Source organism: Lates calcarifer, linkage group LG6, assembly GCF_001640805.2.
Source record: "Lates calcarifer isolate ASB-BC8 linkage group LG6, TLL_Latcal_v3, whole genome shotgun sequence".
Taxonomy (NCBI): domain Eukaryota; kingdom Metazoa; phylum Chordata; class Actinopteri; family Centropomidae; genus Lates; species Lates calcarifer.
Window position 1 is genome coordinate 18642423 of NC_066838.1, and position 17181 is coordinate 18659603.

At 40.8% G+C, this 17181-nt stretch overlaps 2 protein-coding genes across 5 annotated transcripts in view; both read right to left on the reverse strand.

Moving 5' to 3' along the window:
- The window catches only part of cnbpa (CCHC-type zinc finger, nucleic acid binding protein a), a 144716-nt gene that overhangs the window by 51246 nt on the left and 76289 nt on the right, over positions 1–17181 (reverse strand). The gene's annotated exons all lie outside the window — the stretch shown is intronic.
- slc6a1a (solute carrier family 6 member 1a) lies at positions 4817–14630 on the reverse strand. The gene is made up of 15 exons (XM_018701086.2): positions 14266–14630; positions 12794–13180; positions 12403–12534; positions 12093–12193; positions 11813–11922; positions 11523–11655; positions 10685–10819; positions 10482–10585; positions 9709–9833; positions 9425–9537; positions 8569–8700; positions 8228–8330; positions 7809–7909; positions 7478–7645; positions 4817–7353 (listed from the first exon to the last, which is right to left on the reverse strand). The coding sequence occupies exons 2-15, from the start codon at positions 13023–13025 to the stop codon at positions 6898–6900; spliced, it is 2145 nt and encodes a 714-aa protein (XP_018556602.1). The 5' UTR covers positions 13026–13180; positions 14266–14630; the 3' UTR covers positions 4817–6897.

The following is a 17181-nucleotide window of genomic DNA, read 5'->3' on the forward strand; positions in this document are numbered from 1 at the left end:
CACATGCACACACAGATGATTCTCACCTACAGTATTGAAAAATAATTACTTGTGTCAGAATAAAAAAGTCATGTAATCCATCACCAATTCAAATATGTTTATTTTTAAATGAATTGACAACAGTTCAGGATCAGGAACATCCTTTATTACCTGCTGCTCACCTTCCACCTTGCTTTATAGTTTCCAGTTGTAATAAATTGAGAAGACTCGGCCAACATCCAGAGGAGTAAATTGTTAAGTATGTGCTGGTGTAATCTGATAGAACTTATTTAGAATGCAGGTCTTTACTAAAGCTGCGCCTGGAGCAGCTGCCTGTTCTTGTCTTTACACTATGTACACATTCACATACAGTAAATCTGTGCACACATGCACACACGTGCATGCATCCATTTGTGCAAACACGACTGGTGTACACATACATACTATATGGATGTACAAATAAACATTATTTGCAGATATTGCACAGACACACACAGGTGCTTGAAGGTGCAGCATTGCTAGTTTGCGTGGGTAAAGTTCCAGGAGATTAGCCGTGGAATAATGAAATTCAGTGAAACACAGAGCGCATTTCCTCCATTGTCATTTCCGCGTAAGAGCAGGGAAACAAATAACTCCATTTGATGTCGGCAGAGATTTTCATTTGTCAGCTATTATCAAAGTCCCACAGCTTAAACTCCAGCATAAAGAGGCCCAGGGTAGAGCACAGGGCCTGAAACCCTTTGGGCAGGGAATCCAGGAAGAGGCCATTAGAGGAGTTTCACTGGAGAGCTAGCCCTTCCTCCCACTGGCTTCACATCAGGGCACAAGATCATCCAGAGCACCCACTGTGCGTGACATCCAGGCAGAGTAACATGTCTTGCTCACCATGTGGAATTTCTCCCCTTGGCAGAAGTTTGGCATGAGCTACTCAATCCTGTAAATTAGCCGCCTTTGAAAAATAGTTATTTGATATTAGAATATAATTGTTCCGATTTTCTAACATTCTTAGAATACTTAAACATATGCATCTCTATATACACACACCTACTAGGAAGGAATGTGAAGTATGTGACAAATTTATAGAATAAGAAAAAAATATTGCTGCTTCTTCACTAGATATTGTCTGCACCCTGATTCTTTTTTCAGTGTTTCACTTCGCCTGTTCCTCGCTCTGATTTGCATTCAGTGTTTGACCCAGGCAGTAATCTACAATGACTCCCCCATAAGCCTCTGGCACATTGGGGAGATTGTTATAAGTTGTGACAAAAGACAAGAAGCACTAGAGCAAAGTGAAGGTAGCAGGGGACAGCCTCTCGATTAGCTAAAACTGTCTCTTTATTGTGACTTTAAATGGACTCTCACTTAACACAGATTCATTTTAATTACTTTTTTGCAATATTTCCTAGATTGAAAATGCTGTTTTACTCATTAATAAAAGAAAACTGTATCATTGTTTGTACGGAGAAGAAATTCAAACAGTATAGATAGAGATATTTACATTAGACACCAATTAAGGCAGATAGGTACAGGTTTCCTCATATGATATTGTAGGTTTATGAGCTGCCAAAAGAGGCAGGATGGGGGAAGGGCAATGTAATGTAAATTAAAGCCCTTTTTGAAGGGTTTGTATAATTTCCAGAAGAGGTGGATTTGTTCATTCAAACCCATAGATATTCTTGCAGCGAGTGTGATAAGCCCTTATGATTTGTGACAAGGTAACCTCTTTGGCAAAGGCTTCAGCATCTGATATTTGCATCTGTGCAGAAATCGTATGCCCGGCTTGCCTGCGAGCTTCGCGGCCTGAAATACCCACAATATTTGCTGTGTCACAAGAACACATTATCAAACAGTGAAATCGTTGGGAATCCACGATTTCACATGTCCCAGTGTGCACCCATTAATCTCAGATCTCAACCAGCTGCACGGCATAAATGTATGCTTGATACGTAAGCAGCAGTGCAGTTTGTGTGCATGTGCAAAAACGCGCTTTAGCCCCTTAAAAATGAACTGGTAAACAAGTTAATTTCAGCAAGGTTCATATTCAGATTGGAAAATGGAGCCCGATTAGCATATATGCAGAGAGGCTTTGCATGCTTGACATCCTCTCAGCCCCTCTGCTGGAAATAGCCAAGCACACAACATCCTCTGATTACATTGATATGTAGATTCATGCATCTGCAAAGATTAGTTATTCATTAATGTATTTGCTTTGAATTCTCGGGTGAGTGTACCTCAGACAGAAGTCTGGGGCAAACCAAACGCATCAGAGGAAAAATGTCACAAATGATCACACAAAATCCACATCAAAAATATGCAGGTTTGGTGACCCACAACAACATAAACCCAATAGGGCATTATGATTAAGAAAATCCTTTGGCACTGGGGTTAAAAACAGAGAAAGTATAAACATAATTATCAGCCTTTTCATCTTCACAGCAGAATTAGTTTTTCTTGCTCTAAGTGGGCTATGAGGATTAATCATTGCAGCCTGTGTGAGTTTATAAGCTGTAGCGTTCTGTCATCCTTTCATAAAAGCATCATGGATCACCAGTTTGCTTCTTCAGTGTCCTCTCTTGCGGCCACACTGCAAGCACTTTTTAACTTTAAAAATAGGCTCGCGACAGAGAGTGCCAAGAAATGCTAAACACCAAACAATATCCCCTTGCTCTGATCTGGCCACAAAATGAAGCTGAGCGACTCTGCATGAGAAAAAATAGGATCACATTAATTAATTCTATGTATATCAATTAATCAGTTATCTTGTACAGCACTAATGCATATGTATACCCCAATGCACAGTGTCCGTTTATGGTCAAGTTTATTTACATAGCCCTTAATCACATTTACAGAGCTTCATGTCAGTGCAAATGACACTCCCTGCACCTTGATGGGTGTTCCCTTTATTTTCCCCTTCAAAGCAAAAAAAAAAGAGAAAAGCTTCTGATGAGCATGGGCTGACAAAATGAAAACTCAGTTATACAGAGCAGTAAGACAGACTGGAGCAAATCCAGCCTGTTTGGGCATCAGCACCACTAGGCCACCATCATCGCTGCTGTCATTAAAGGTGCTATATGTAAGTTTTTGCTATTGCTACATCGCCCAGATTCATATTACCAGCTCTTTACTTACCAAGAACTTCAGGCATAATTGCATTTACAAGGCAAGAGGTTAGAACACAGGATTGGTCAGGGCTAGCTGGTTAGTATGCTAACCTCAGTAGAAGAAAGATGTTATAGAACAAGAAGCAAAGCAAGAGTTGCTTTCCACTACTGGAGACAACTTTTGGCAAGTAAAGGAATGAAGTTTGATGCGAAACTCACAATGTCTCTTCTAGACTGGTAAGTAAACAACTGTTAATGCCAATGTTGACTACATAGCGATAGCAAAAACTTATATATAGCACCTTTAATGTCATCATAAGAACAGGCGTTGCACTGAAATCTGTGACCTGTCAGATTTTGTTATGTGAAAAAGGCCAGTTACAGGAAAAAGACAATTGGATTGCCCAAACATTGACAGGTTACAGACCTGTACTACTAGCCACCACTTTCTGCTGATTTTTTTAAAACAAAAACACCAAGGAATGGCAGCATTTTCAGTGACAAAACACACTAGGTCATGATGATAAAAACATCTGGAGTTGCAATAAGGCTGAAACTCCTAATCGGGTCACACAGTCAATGGCTCACTGAATTCAGCATGACACAGGGATGCCAGAAATTGTTGGTTGTTAGAGGAAGAGAATGGAAAAAAGAAGGAACTTCAAAAATAGGTCAGCTATTGAAAAATAAACAAACAACACCCACCCCAACTCCCCCCAAAAAAGACATACATTTTGCTCCCTACTAAAGTCCAGAAAAAACTGTTTTTTTTTTCAGTCTGCGTAAAAGTATTAGAAATGAAAAATTTTGATAAAATAAAAAGTTTAATTTATCATGCTGGAGCTGCTGAAAATATCAGGTCTTAACCTAAGACTAATTGTGTTCTGCTAGATTGCTCCCAACTAATCAAGACCTTCCTGCTCCTGTCCTCCCCTGCAGAAAATTATGATCTATGGCTCTTGTGGACGTTACACATCAGTTTGGGTTGTCTCAGTGGTGACTGGTTTTCATGGGTAATGATGCTAAATTACACAACTGGGAATAAAGGAAGCTAGTAAGTCATCCATCAGGGGCTAGTTTATATGAGCTGCCATTAGGGGCATTATTCAAACCCCAGTCCACTCAAACACAGCTTTCTGTCCCTAACCTCTCTCTTTCTCACTCTCTCTCTCTCACACACACATATTTCCACACACACACAGTTTGCCACAAGCTACTAGAGGGGACATCTCATTCTTTTATCCATGGCGAGTCATTGTGGTGGTGTCAGCTGGTGCCGTCTCTTTTATCACACTGGAAGCTAATGGAAGCAGCAACTGCAGGAGGTGGGGGAGAAGATGCAGACACAGACACACACACACACACACAGATGCACAGAAATACACACAGCCATAAGAGGTTGGGGAGATGGGGTGGGCATGCCAGGCCCCGGGGCAGGAGCTGTTTTGTGGTGATGTTTTTCTTGCTTGCCGAGGCCTCTCTATCAGCTTGTGTTTCTGACACTCAGTAAACCACAAGGAAGAGCTTCAGACGCTTTTCCCTCATTCCCTTTTGATGTTTCTTTCTTTCTTTCTTTCTTTTACTGTACTGTTTAGTTCCTTTTTTTACTCCCATGGTAGAGGTAAGCTGGATGTCATCTTCATCCAAAACTACTGAGGAAAGGTTTTTCTTTAATTTTACATGTCCCACCTGGCCTCATTCTAACTAAACAAAAAATAAATCCAGCTATACAACAGTGAATTTTCACCTAATCCTTGCTTGTAATTTTATTGGTCACACATTTTTATCATATCTATTGACTAAAAAAATACTCTATGGACAACAAGAAGGTTCATTTACAAGAGAGGAAACAATAGCCAATTACTGCAGGAGGATTCAGCTCAGCATACATCTTTTGATAGGATAGTTGGGGTTGACCTAATTTCCCGGTAACAGTATTGAAAAGCATGGGGTTGCTACTTTAAACACACATGCTATAAGGGACATATGCCAGGCATATATTGTATTTATATTTTCTATAATTCTTTATTTTTTCAGTCTTTTTCTGTTTGTATAACATAACAATCGTGCTTTATCATGTGACACCATTTAGATACATATCATGTTTATATTATGTTTTACATTAGGCAGTGAGACAGTTAAAAATATACAAAACAATATTGTTTTACTAGACATAGTTTCTATTTTTAATATAATCATCAGTATCTTCATTGTCATCATCATTTTGTATATTTCTGTAAGATATGTGCTTTAGCTTCTGTGATCAAAATATTATTGCAGAAAACAGCAACTCCATTTTTTCAACATTTAGACAATAACTTCCAATGTATTACAGACATTCACAGTTACATGTTTTACACAGTACAGTTTTACAACAAAGTTCCAGAGAAAACTGTGGTAGAGTAACTTTATACAAAATTCACAGGACATGAACTGTAGCCATTTCACATTTTCGCTCAGTTGTTTTGCTTTTCAAAGTAAACATGTTCTGTTCAACCAGATGCCTTTCACAGTAGCTGCCATAGAAGCAAACTAACATGTGCTAACACGCCATGGCAAAAGTCTGGGGAAATTAAAGCTTTGTGCTTTTCACTAGTAAAGCAAAGACAACATAAACAAAAAGAGAAACAGACCACGTGCTTACTGGCCTGCACTTATACATCTACATATGTATTGCTGAATACATATTGATCAAACTATCTTTGATCATTACACATAAAGAAAATAATGACTGTACTTAAACACAGAGTTGGTCCAGGTTTTTGTGCTCGCATACAAAGTGGTATTTTGTAGTTGTGCCCAGTCATGTAAACAGACTATGGCTTAGTTGAAATTGGTGTATTGGCTTAAGGCCTTCTCTGTTCTTCTTTTTTTTTCCTTTTTTTTTTTTGTTTGTCAGGAGACATTTCAGAAATTTTTCACTGATGTTCCTGAGGAAAGCATGCAATTCGTAAACAGGATTGACTGTCAGCATTAAGGGATAGTCGATGTTTGTAAATTACTTTTCTAACCCTTTTTTTTTTTTGTACTTCTTTGTACCCTGTGCTTTGCCAACCGAACACTAAAATGGCATAGTTTTTGCTTTTGTCTGCCTATTGATTTTGGTCCTCCATCACAACACATATAGTATAAAACATCCTAAAAATAATTCTAAAAATGTTTTGATCACATAAAAGTTTTCTCTTTTTTTTTACTGAAAAAAAGGAAGGAAAAAAATAACAGTCTCTCTCACACACAAAATCTTTTGCAACAAATACTGGATTACTCCAGAGCTCCTAAACATGAACTTCTTATTGGCATTGTGCTTACTCAGAGCTCCCCGTTAGCCTTGTGGCCTGTAGTTTACCTCACAGAGTGCAACATTTGGAAAAGAGACAACTGTGTGAGGTTTAGTAAACATCCACAATAAAATTGACGCCATCCCTTGCATTCTTCAATGATGTCAATTTTGTTCACTACTTCATCTACTATATTCACACTGTATTTACTTGATTCATGAAGATATTCAACAAATCTCTAATCTATTTCTCTATGTTTTTTCTTTTCTCACAGTATTACACAGTATGTTTACATTTTTTAAATTCGGATTTATGGTTGTTATTTGTGAACACTAACAGTCTTTGATATTGTTTTCAGAACGCAAACCAACAATAAGACATCATTGGCTTGGTTTTACAAATGCAGAAAAATTAAACATGGTTTGAAAATCTGTTTTGATCACATATTGCCCCTGGAGGTAGGTGAATCAATTAAAATCTTGGAAGTCCTTTGTAATGTTCTCTTTTGTCTACATGCTCCATGAGGGTTTCTTTGTTGTCTACACATTGGCCTCGGCATTGGTCAGGTTAGAGGTCGGGCTCGTTGGGTTTGGGGGGTTGACAGCCTCCGTTGGGCTGGTTGGGTTGGGTGGTGGACTGGTTGGACTAACAGTTGTGGTGGTGGCGGGGGGGTTAGCTGGACTGGCTGTAGTGGTGGTGGTGGTGGTGACAGTGGCGGCAGGGGTGGTCGCCGGGTTCACCGGGCTAGCGGCAGTGGCCGGGTTAGCTGGTGGAGGAGCCGGGTTAGCGGGGGTCACAGGACTGGTTGAGTTGACAGGAGCCGGATTGGTAGGGCTGGCGGGGTTGGTGGGAGTCGGGTTGGCGGGGCTGGCTGGATTGGCCGGGTTGGCGGGGCTGGATAGGTTAGCAGTGTTAGTTTCCACCTGCTGCTGCTCGGGTCCGTTCTCCTGACATCGCCTAACAACAGCGGGAGGCTGAAGCATTATCCGAAGTCGCTAGGAGAGAAACACAACACAAATGAATTACGTCAGAGAGGAAATAGATTTTAAATATGGCAACACAACCTAGCAAAACCTGCGATGCTCACTTAACAAACCAGACAGACAATGAACGTCTTACCTCTTTGTAAGTGCCCTTTAGTCCGAGATACATATAGATCATGTACCCTGGTATGAGAACCATGGAGGACAGCGCCATGAGCCAGCCCACTCCCTGACCCCAGCCTGGGAACACATAGTCTCCCATTGTGAGAGGAACCATTTGTACGGCGCTGAACAAGAACACCCCCTGTGGGAGACATGAGACGCTTTATGCATCCTGACACCACTGACTACAGGCAGTGCTGTCTCTGCCTGACATGGCTGCAGGCAGGTAATATTGACTTTATTTATTGTTTCATTTTTCATGTCATGACTTTAGATGTACTGTTGTATTAGTTCAGAGTACTCACAGCGACAATGAGAGGGGTGAACACGACCCAGCACAGCTTCCACCATATACAAGGCTTGTAGCCAATCATCTCCTGGATGTTGTCGTAGAACTTGTTCACACCTGCGAGACAAATGAATCTATGATCAAAATATTCATATCCAATTTATTTCAATTTGCTGCTGGTGTGCCATGCATGGAGATGAGGATGGTGGGGTGGAACACATGAGTGCTCATGACCTTGAGGCTGAACAGCGTTTGAAGCCGCGTGAATATCTCCGAATAGGTGTGACGCTTTCTAACCTTCACATTTACCTCAACTTTTCACATATATGATATTTCCCCAACTTAGTTTGTTAATTTGTAAAGAAAAATACCAATTTTTTAGGATAATTTTGTTCCTATTTTTGCTATATTCCACGAAACATTGATGATACACACCGTAGCACCAGGATATGGAGATGCATTCAAAGAAGACCAAGAACAGCAGACACATTCCACTGGCAGAGTAGTAGTCAAACAGTTTGAACACATAGATTCCACCCTGGTTACAGAGAAATGAATAAGTGTTATAAAAGCACTATGTGCAGATACAGCATAACATACTCTGATAATATTAATTGTTGCCAAAAAGAGAACAAGTCAAGATTTAAATTGGCTCCTGCCCACTACATAGATGCATGGATCTAACATCTCTCATCTCTCAATTCTCTTACTTGGTTAGTTTAAAATCTTGTGCCATTTATAGTCAGTGGTAAAGTGAGAGAGCTGCCCTGCTGTACCTGTGTGATGTTTGAAAGTCCGATCACATAGGACACCAGACAGACAACTGCGATGAAGATCTCTCGTCTACCCCTAAGAGCTCTGGGAAACTCATCCACCAGAGCAGTGATGAAGCCTTCAACAGTGCAGAACTGAAGGACAGAATCATAGAAACAGCATTAAGCATAAATGTGTGTGTGTGCACTGTTTGCACCTTGCTGCTTTTATATTCTTTGACATAAATATGTTTTTAATGCGTACAGTATATTTATCTGTTGTTTTATTCCAGCTCGTAAAAATCTGTGAATATTTTTGCTAAATGTATTCTCTACCGGAGAAGCTTCATTTTAGTGGTTAGGCTGACTGATGATAACAAGTGACAGAATTGCAGTGTGCCTCAGACCGTGGGACAAAAACACTAACGTAATCTTCTGAATGACCAAGCATCTACTTCTTGGAGGCCATTTTGGTAATAGCTCTGATATGCAAAAGCGCTGTTACTATGACATGGGTTATGAATTATAATCCTATAAATAGGGTTATAATTTATGTCTCTTACTTTGAAGCGCTCGTAGTCATAGCCAGTGTATAGCCTCATGTAGCCTATATGTTTTTTTTTCTAGTCTCCGTGGCCTTATTCAAACCCAAATATCATACACAAAATAAAGAAACACAGACAGTGAGACCTGCGGGCACATGGAGGTGATAAAGTTGCATTAAAAAGACTTGACAGCTGATGTCAAAGCTCAGCTATATCTGTCCACAAGAAGCAAATTGCATGCTTATCATGCAGGGAGCAGGGGTGAGCTGCATGATATGTACCTGCATTTAAATATTTAGGTCAGCCCATGAGCAGATCATCTCCAAGCCCCTTACCTGGCTGTCGATCCCCAGCATGAGCAGCATGGAGAAGAATAGAATGGCCCAGAGAGGAGACACAGGCAACTTGGTTACAGCCTCTGGGTAGGCCAGAAAAGCTAAGCCAGGACCTGGATAGTAAACAGGAAAATCGTATTTCATCAGGTTTATTCTCATGTAGCCCTCTGATTCTTACATAGAGGTGGTGACAAAGGCTGTGTAGCAGTCAGTATCGGTGACAGTGCACCTTATTTTCGTGCAGAGACTGAGCAATTACAGAAGAAGGCATGATCCGTAGTTACCTGAAGCTGCTACGTCGGCAATGTCTTTCTTTGTCACATGTGCCATGAAGCCAACAATAGAGAAGATTACAAAGCCAGCAAACATGCTGGTACATGAGTTGATGCAGCACACAATGACAGAGTCTCTGGGGAGAGGAAATATAAAATAGGCCTGTTGTCAAAAATTTAAGTTGACTCGTATTATTATTATTTTCTGCATTGAGCTTCCCTGAAAACAGTACACACAGGAGAGACTGAGATCTGAGAGAGTAGCTGCGAGAACGCATCGTTGCTATTTATTCCTTTTGATCATACGTGTGCTCAGCGAAAATGCAATTTTTATTGTTTATGACAGACGTGAACAGATTTCATTTAGGAGCTTGTATCAAATAATAAAATTCTCATGTATTTTTTATAGACATAGATGTAGGGAGGTAGATCCATTGGAGACAAGCACATAAAATGAATGCAACTATTTTTATGTAACTGATTGTGTGACCATGAACCATGGGGCTGCTGGAGAAAAACACTCAGGTTTTGCAATCAGCAGCACACTGCCAGCAAGAAACAGCCTTCTCCTTAGATTGTTATTATATTCATGCCAGCAACTTGCATTAATAAGATCCTTTAAGGGCTCTTACAAAGTACCCTTTAAAATGGGTGTATCATACAGATACAATTTAATTACAGCCATCTTATGCTATTATGATCTGCACTGATCTATTAAATTGAGCAGCATTTTCTGTCTCTGTCTCACAGATCATCTCCTATTGATGAATCATCACCAGTCTTACCTGTAAACATTGTTATTGAAAGGGTTATAACTGCCCAGAGCTATAAGGGACCCCAATCCCAGTCCGTAGGAGAAAAAGATCTGGGTAGCTGCATCTAGCCACACCTGACAAAAGAAATGCAAGCATTTAGCTGCGTGAGACCGAGCTCTGCTCACTCAGGCATGCAGCACATAGGTATGAATCATATAATAATATAGCATTACCTCAGATTGTTTGAGTTTTTCAAAGTCAGGGGTGATATAGAACAGAATTCCCTCTTTAGCTCCAGGTAGAGTCACCCCACGGATGAAGAGAATAAACAGCATGAAGTAGGGATATGTGGCTGAGAAGTAAACGACCTATAAAATGTGACAGTTGTCAGCAGGGTGACACCATTGCATCTTAAGGATAAATATATGATGCATACACAGTTTGTAAATTTGGAATTCACCCACTATTCAGACATTCTCATGAGGGTTATAAAACTGGATTTTCTTTTCCTTTCAGACAAGAGAACAAAACAGATAGAGAGAGAAAAGATTCGGCAAAGAAACCGCTGCAGCTTCACTTTGAATCAGCTCCCTCTGTCTCTGTGCATTTGTGACACTGTGCAAGCAATTTGTGAGCAAAAACGTGCAGGGGGATGGTGTATTTTGTGACCAAGACAAATTTTATTTGCCATGGTCACGTGATGCAGTAGACTTTTGAAAATGTGGCACCGCAAGGGAAGGAAACTGCTCCAAGTGAAGAGAGAGGACGAAACCAGATTGTAGTGTATGGTGGTTTGTTGCTCCTCCTATCATGAATCCACACTCAGTATAGACACTGTGTCAGGAGAATTGGAATTAGAGGAGGCACCATGAGGCAGAGTGGGATTAGTGAACATGAGTGTTTGATGTCTCTACTCTTATTTTAAAATCAATCTGGACAATGCTGACTGCAATCTAAATGATTGATGAGGCGATATTACATTGATTAATATTGCATAGCTGTCACACACTGCTTCTTATTGGGAACCAGTATAGCATAGGGGGTCTTTGGTCTCCAAATCTGGCGTCTTACCTTCCCTGTCCAGCCAACCCCTTTCCAGATACAGAAGTACACAAGGACCCAGGCGATGGCCAGCGTTATTGCCAGTGGCACTCGAATCTGGCCTGGTTTTTCCAAGCCATCGGTCATTTCATGCACATTGCGCCTATAAGTCAGAGCGAGCAACAATAAGTCTATTATACACATGGGGAAGTAAGCATGCAGCAGAGGGGGCTGGCTTTTGTGTATCTCGGGGATGCATGCAGGATACTTTAAAGCTCTGCTGTTGTTGGTAAAGCAGGAGAAAGCAGTCAATATCTTACTCCCAAAACTCCACCACTGCACTGGTGAGATTGGTGGTGTCTACAATGGAGTAGTTTGTGTAACATTTCTCTGTGTTCCATGGATTGTTACATGAGCTCCATGGAAGTTCCTGAAAAACAAAAATGAATGTTTTTGTTTGTTTGTTTTATGTTTAACTCCTTGACACATTTACAGCTTTGAAATTTCTTACAGGTATCACAGGCTTTGACATAACAATCTTGACCCCTATGCTAGTTTCAGCTTTTTATGAATCACTTGAGTACACTGAATAATACTTACAGTGGTGAAGGAGTTGTACAGGTAGTAAATGGCCCAAGCAATGATTACAATGTAGTAAATGTTAAGCCAGAAGGACAGGACAGCTGCTGCAAGGCCCACACCTATCATACAGAAATGAATTAGGCAGTGCACTAACACTTATCAAGGGGGATGAGTTTTATGTGGCCTCCATAAATCCTGTAATTTCTATGAAAACATCAAAGATATTTTTTCCAGCATGGATTATTGCAAAATATATATATATATTTTAAACTCTAAACAAGCCTTAGATTAAGACACAATTCTCAAGAGATATTTAAGTGCTGTATACCTTTAAACATAGGAGCCAGTTTCCACACACCAAGCCCTCCAATTGAGGTGTATTGACCAAGAGAGCATTCCAGTAGAAACAAGGGGACCCCAGCAAATATGAGGGTCAAAAAATAGGGAATCAAGAAGGCTCCTGGATGGACAAAAGTAGATCAAGTTATGCATTTAAAAAAAACGACTCTTTTAAGCTGAAACTATTCTGACGCATTACTTAAAACACCACAGCACAACGTCAGTAGTAATAATAATAATAACGGTTGCAAAATGTGGGTGATATTTGTTTCTCTCATGTCATCGACACGGTCAATTAGGTAAAAGATCGACTATATGCATCATGGAGCTGAATGGGCCGTGCAGTTTTGCTGAAATTAGCAGTGAAAAATAATGTTTACCTCCGCCGTTTTTTCCACAGAGATAGGGAAATCTCCATACGTTCCCCAGTCCAATTGCATAACCCACACACGACAGGAGAAAATCAAATTTTCCCGCCCATGTTTCTCTATCAGGCAACTCCTTTTTCTTCTTTTCGGGTTTCACGTCCAGTGACTTGGGTTTGTCATTATTCGTGGCTACCTCGTTCAGTTCTGTGACTTGTCCATCCGTTTTGGTGCCGTTCGTCGCCATGTCTCTGGATTTGGCAGAGGTCCTGACAGTCGGACGGGAGGCTTCAGCACCAGTCCACGTAGACAGCAGCTTCGCGGTTTATAGACCTAACCTTTGGGACCAAATTGTCTGGAGATGAAGCCTGTGCACACACGGCTCAGTCAGTCCCCGTTAACCTGGAAATCGTGAATAGAGGAATTGGTCGGTTTCTCATGGAGGCGCTGAAAATGTGGATGCTTATGAAGCAAATATGGACACATTTTTGCTCTACATTCATAACCCCCCCAAGCAGGTGCAATAAAAATAAAAAAATAACATTAGTAAATTCAAACATATAATTACATGCAATCACACTTTGAAATGTGCATTTTAATACGCAGACTAAAGCATCTCATGAACATTTTAGCTCCCAATTTTCATTCACATCAGACTCAACAAACACCAAAAAAAAAAAAAAAAAAAAAAAAAAAACATCGATAGCAAAGTCACGCTGGACTCGATCCCATAACTGAGACAGATTGCGCGTAAATGAACCGCACTCTAAACCAGATCAGCACACACATGACAGCCTAAACAAAGTCTGCAATTAAATATACCAAAAAAGGAAATCGGAAATTAACATCACTCACTCGACATCAACGAAAAAAAAGAGAAAACTTTAAGACAAATTACAGGATCCAGAACGTGCACCTCAAGCGCAAGACGCACCGTAGCAAACAGCAAATAGCCTATGAGAATTAAGCATAATGAAGTGGAGTCCACCAGTTACCACCTGCAGATTCCCCCTAACAGTTAATCCACATACAGAACTGGAAGCAGCGGGGATACAGAGAGGTCTCAAACAAACTGGAACACAAAACGCAAACTGGAGACAAAGGGATGTCCAATGCGTAAAAGCTTTACGCATCAGTCTGCACAGATAGCCACCTCATTCTACCCAATTAAACTGAGAACCAAACGCGTTATTAAACGCAGAGAGAATGACTGTCCACGTTTGCACCATCCAATAGACTAGCAAACAGCAATCAATTCTGCATTTAATTGGCTGTAGCGTGTAGGTGCAGAGCTCATCATGCAGTCATTACACTGACCCCAGCAACATATTGACAGTCTCATTCACAATTTAATCACACTCACTGTCGCTGCAAAGACAAAGACAAAATAAAAGAACCGTGTATTAACCAGACTCCGCTTATATGAAGGTTCAAACACGCACACACGCACAGACAGACGCAGGAATTCAGCACCCCGGTTCACTCACAATGAATCTGTGATCTGTGCCGCCGAGGATACGCTGCCTGCCACAAATCTCGAAACGAGGTATCCGTAGATTCCTCCCGCGGACGAAGTTGTAAACTCCCAATATTTCTTGGAACATAAACAGATTTTACTTCCATTAAAAGACTTAAAGGGACCGTGCAGCGTTAGAGGTGTCCAAGCAGGAGCTGTCCAGCGGGGAGCAGTGCTGAAGACCAGGAGGAGGAAGAGGAGGAGGAGGAGGAGGAGGAGGAGGCTGAATCAACACGGGCAGCAGCCGCTTCGCCTTGTGCGACTGTCTAACATCAACAACCAGAGCCTCAACTCCCATCTACACAGCCTCAATGTCATCTCAAAGTCGCCCCCCCCACACACACACTTCCCTCCCTCCCTCCCTCCTCATCCTCATCTATAGGCTGCACTGAAATCGCACTTGCGGCGTGTTTGTTTTTTTTTTTTTAACATTTCAAATTGTTTTTACCCCCCCACCCCCACCATTCTAATAAATATCAATAATGAGGCACACGCCATCTCCCCATAGTAAGAGAAGCAAGTTTTGTAGAGAAAGTGACTGAAAATGAAGACAATTGCCATTTCAAAGTGAGAAATATTGATCGAGTTCTGTTTTATTTGAAAAAAAAACAAAAAACTCTTCTCAGGTTGTCCCCCCCCCCCCCCTAAAAAAAAAACAAAACACTTTTAGGGATTGAACTGCCTGAAATTGGGATTGTCTCTGCTGCTGCTGCCCCCACTGCCCCTCAAAAAGAAAGAGGGAAAAAAGACCCCCCCCCCCCACCCCCCTCCCCTACCCACTTCTCATAAAATGTATTGTCGAGATACAAAATGGAAACATATGGAGGGTAATATAAGCAGCATTATCAGGTCCAAGCGCGTGTATTTGGGGAAGGTGAGGCCAGTCAGCGTCTGTCTGCAAATCTGGCAAATTGTGATAAAGGGAGCCCGTCAATAAAGGGAGGGAACATTAGCTGGTTGTCTAACTCCTGCCTGTAATCGTCCAAAGTCCGACGTCTTCCACAAATGAGGAGATGATATGAGAGGAATAAAGTCGTGGACTGTGAGATTGTTCGCAACCTTTTTTTTAAAAAGAAAAATCAAAAACAAAGAAAGGCAAGAAAAATGTTTAATGACTGAAGGGAAAGAAAGGAAGGACTCTGGAAAAAAATATTTATATGGGCAGCAAATCAGCGAAGCGGATATAGTCGTGGATTTTTTTTCTTCCTTTTTCCTAAAGAAACCAGCCGGAAAGTGACAAAGACAAGAGCAGAACATTTCTTTAAGGAGCAGTTCGTCAGTTTTAAGTGCATCGGTAAGTGATTTAGGCCCACTTGTTTGATTTAACTTGAATATTTTTTTTTTTTGCACAAGTTTTTCCTCAGCTCGGCTGTTCCTCTTGCGTGAACAGTGATGTCACATTTGGTTTGTGCTTGTCTGTCCTTTTACCAACTTCACTCCATGTGAAGGTTTTGTAGTTTGTCTCCATGCTTGTAGTTTTTGTTTCAGGCTCCACGTGTGTTGGCTGCTGTCATTTAGTTTCCTGCTTAGAGTCAGAACATGTAGTTGGAGTGTGTGTGTTTGGTTTGGGGGGGGGGGCTTTGGTGTGAACTGCTGGAAACTCTGGCAGTGAGATCAGGAGCATTTAGACTCCAGTGTGAATGTTCCTATCATAGGCTGAGAGGGCACCAGATGGCAAACCAATGAGGGGTGAACTAACCTACTAAATGATACCACATGAAATGCAGCATTTAAAATCCCATCTGGGTTGCCGTCCCCGCGGACATGGGGTGTGAAACATGACACATATTTATACACCTGCTGATGGAGCACACAGGCATGTCCAATAGGCTGGTGACATGTACACTCAGCCAGCTGACCTCCTAACCCCACAGCTTTGGTTTGATTCAGCTCACTGCGCCTTTCACCAGAAGCCCTCAGTCTCTTAATTTCAGTCGGAAGCTTGTGTTTGGCTCCATGTGAATGCTGTCTTTGCTCCATTAGGCTGAGATTACTTGTCCTTTCTCGGAATGGCTTTTAGAGTATGTGACTAAGATTGAGCCTTGGGTCGCCACCTCTTTACTGGCCCATTGGCTGTAAAATCATCTTAATCTTGGGGAGGTATTTGTGAAGGGATGCAGCTATGATGCAACTCACTTAACACTGACAGATTCTCTGTTGGTTTATTATCTTGTTTTTAAGGCTTATATTAACATGGTTGTGATTATTGCATTTAATGTGGACTATATACCTTTTAAAAGCAGCATAATGGTAAACATTTCTTCAAAAAATATGTTATGTTCAGAATATGTTGAGAAATTTAATTTGAAAATAAGTGACCCAAAGATTGAGTCCCTTGCCACATTCCTTGGTTCTACTGATAAAAATGAAAATAGTAAGTATAAAAAGACAGAAATATTACATAAATGACAAAATTATAAATAGGTGTTTTTGAATTAATATTTGAGCTTATATTTTGAAAATCCAATTAGAAAGCTTTTGAGAATCACAATTTAATATAAAAATACATTTAAAAAGATCACCTCCCTGTGTGACTCAAGCAGTGTTGAAACATCCTCCTGAGGATGATGACAGGCCACTGTACAAACCTGTCCTCCATTTTCTCCTGTCTCCACTTTTTTTTAAATGACTCTACCTTGAAATGATTGTTTTAACTGCTTAGTAATCTCTGTGCAATTATCTGAGCATTTCCTCAGTTTTCAGTTGCAATTCCATGGACTCACACTTCTGAACACCAGACTGCAATTTGGGGACACAAAATGAACTGATTAGCATGATGATTAGTCATTAGTATGCTAATCATAAGCAATTCACATATTTTATTCATATTGTTGCAGACTTGTTTTTCTCCTGCTGAAATTGTGTACACATCCCATTTTATTTTCTT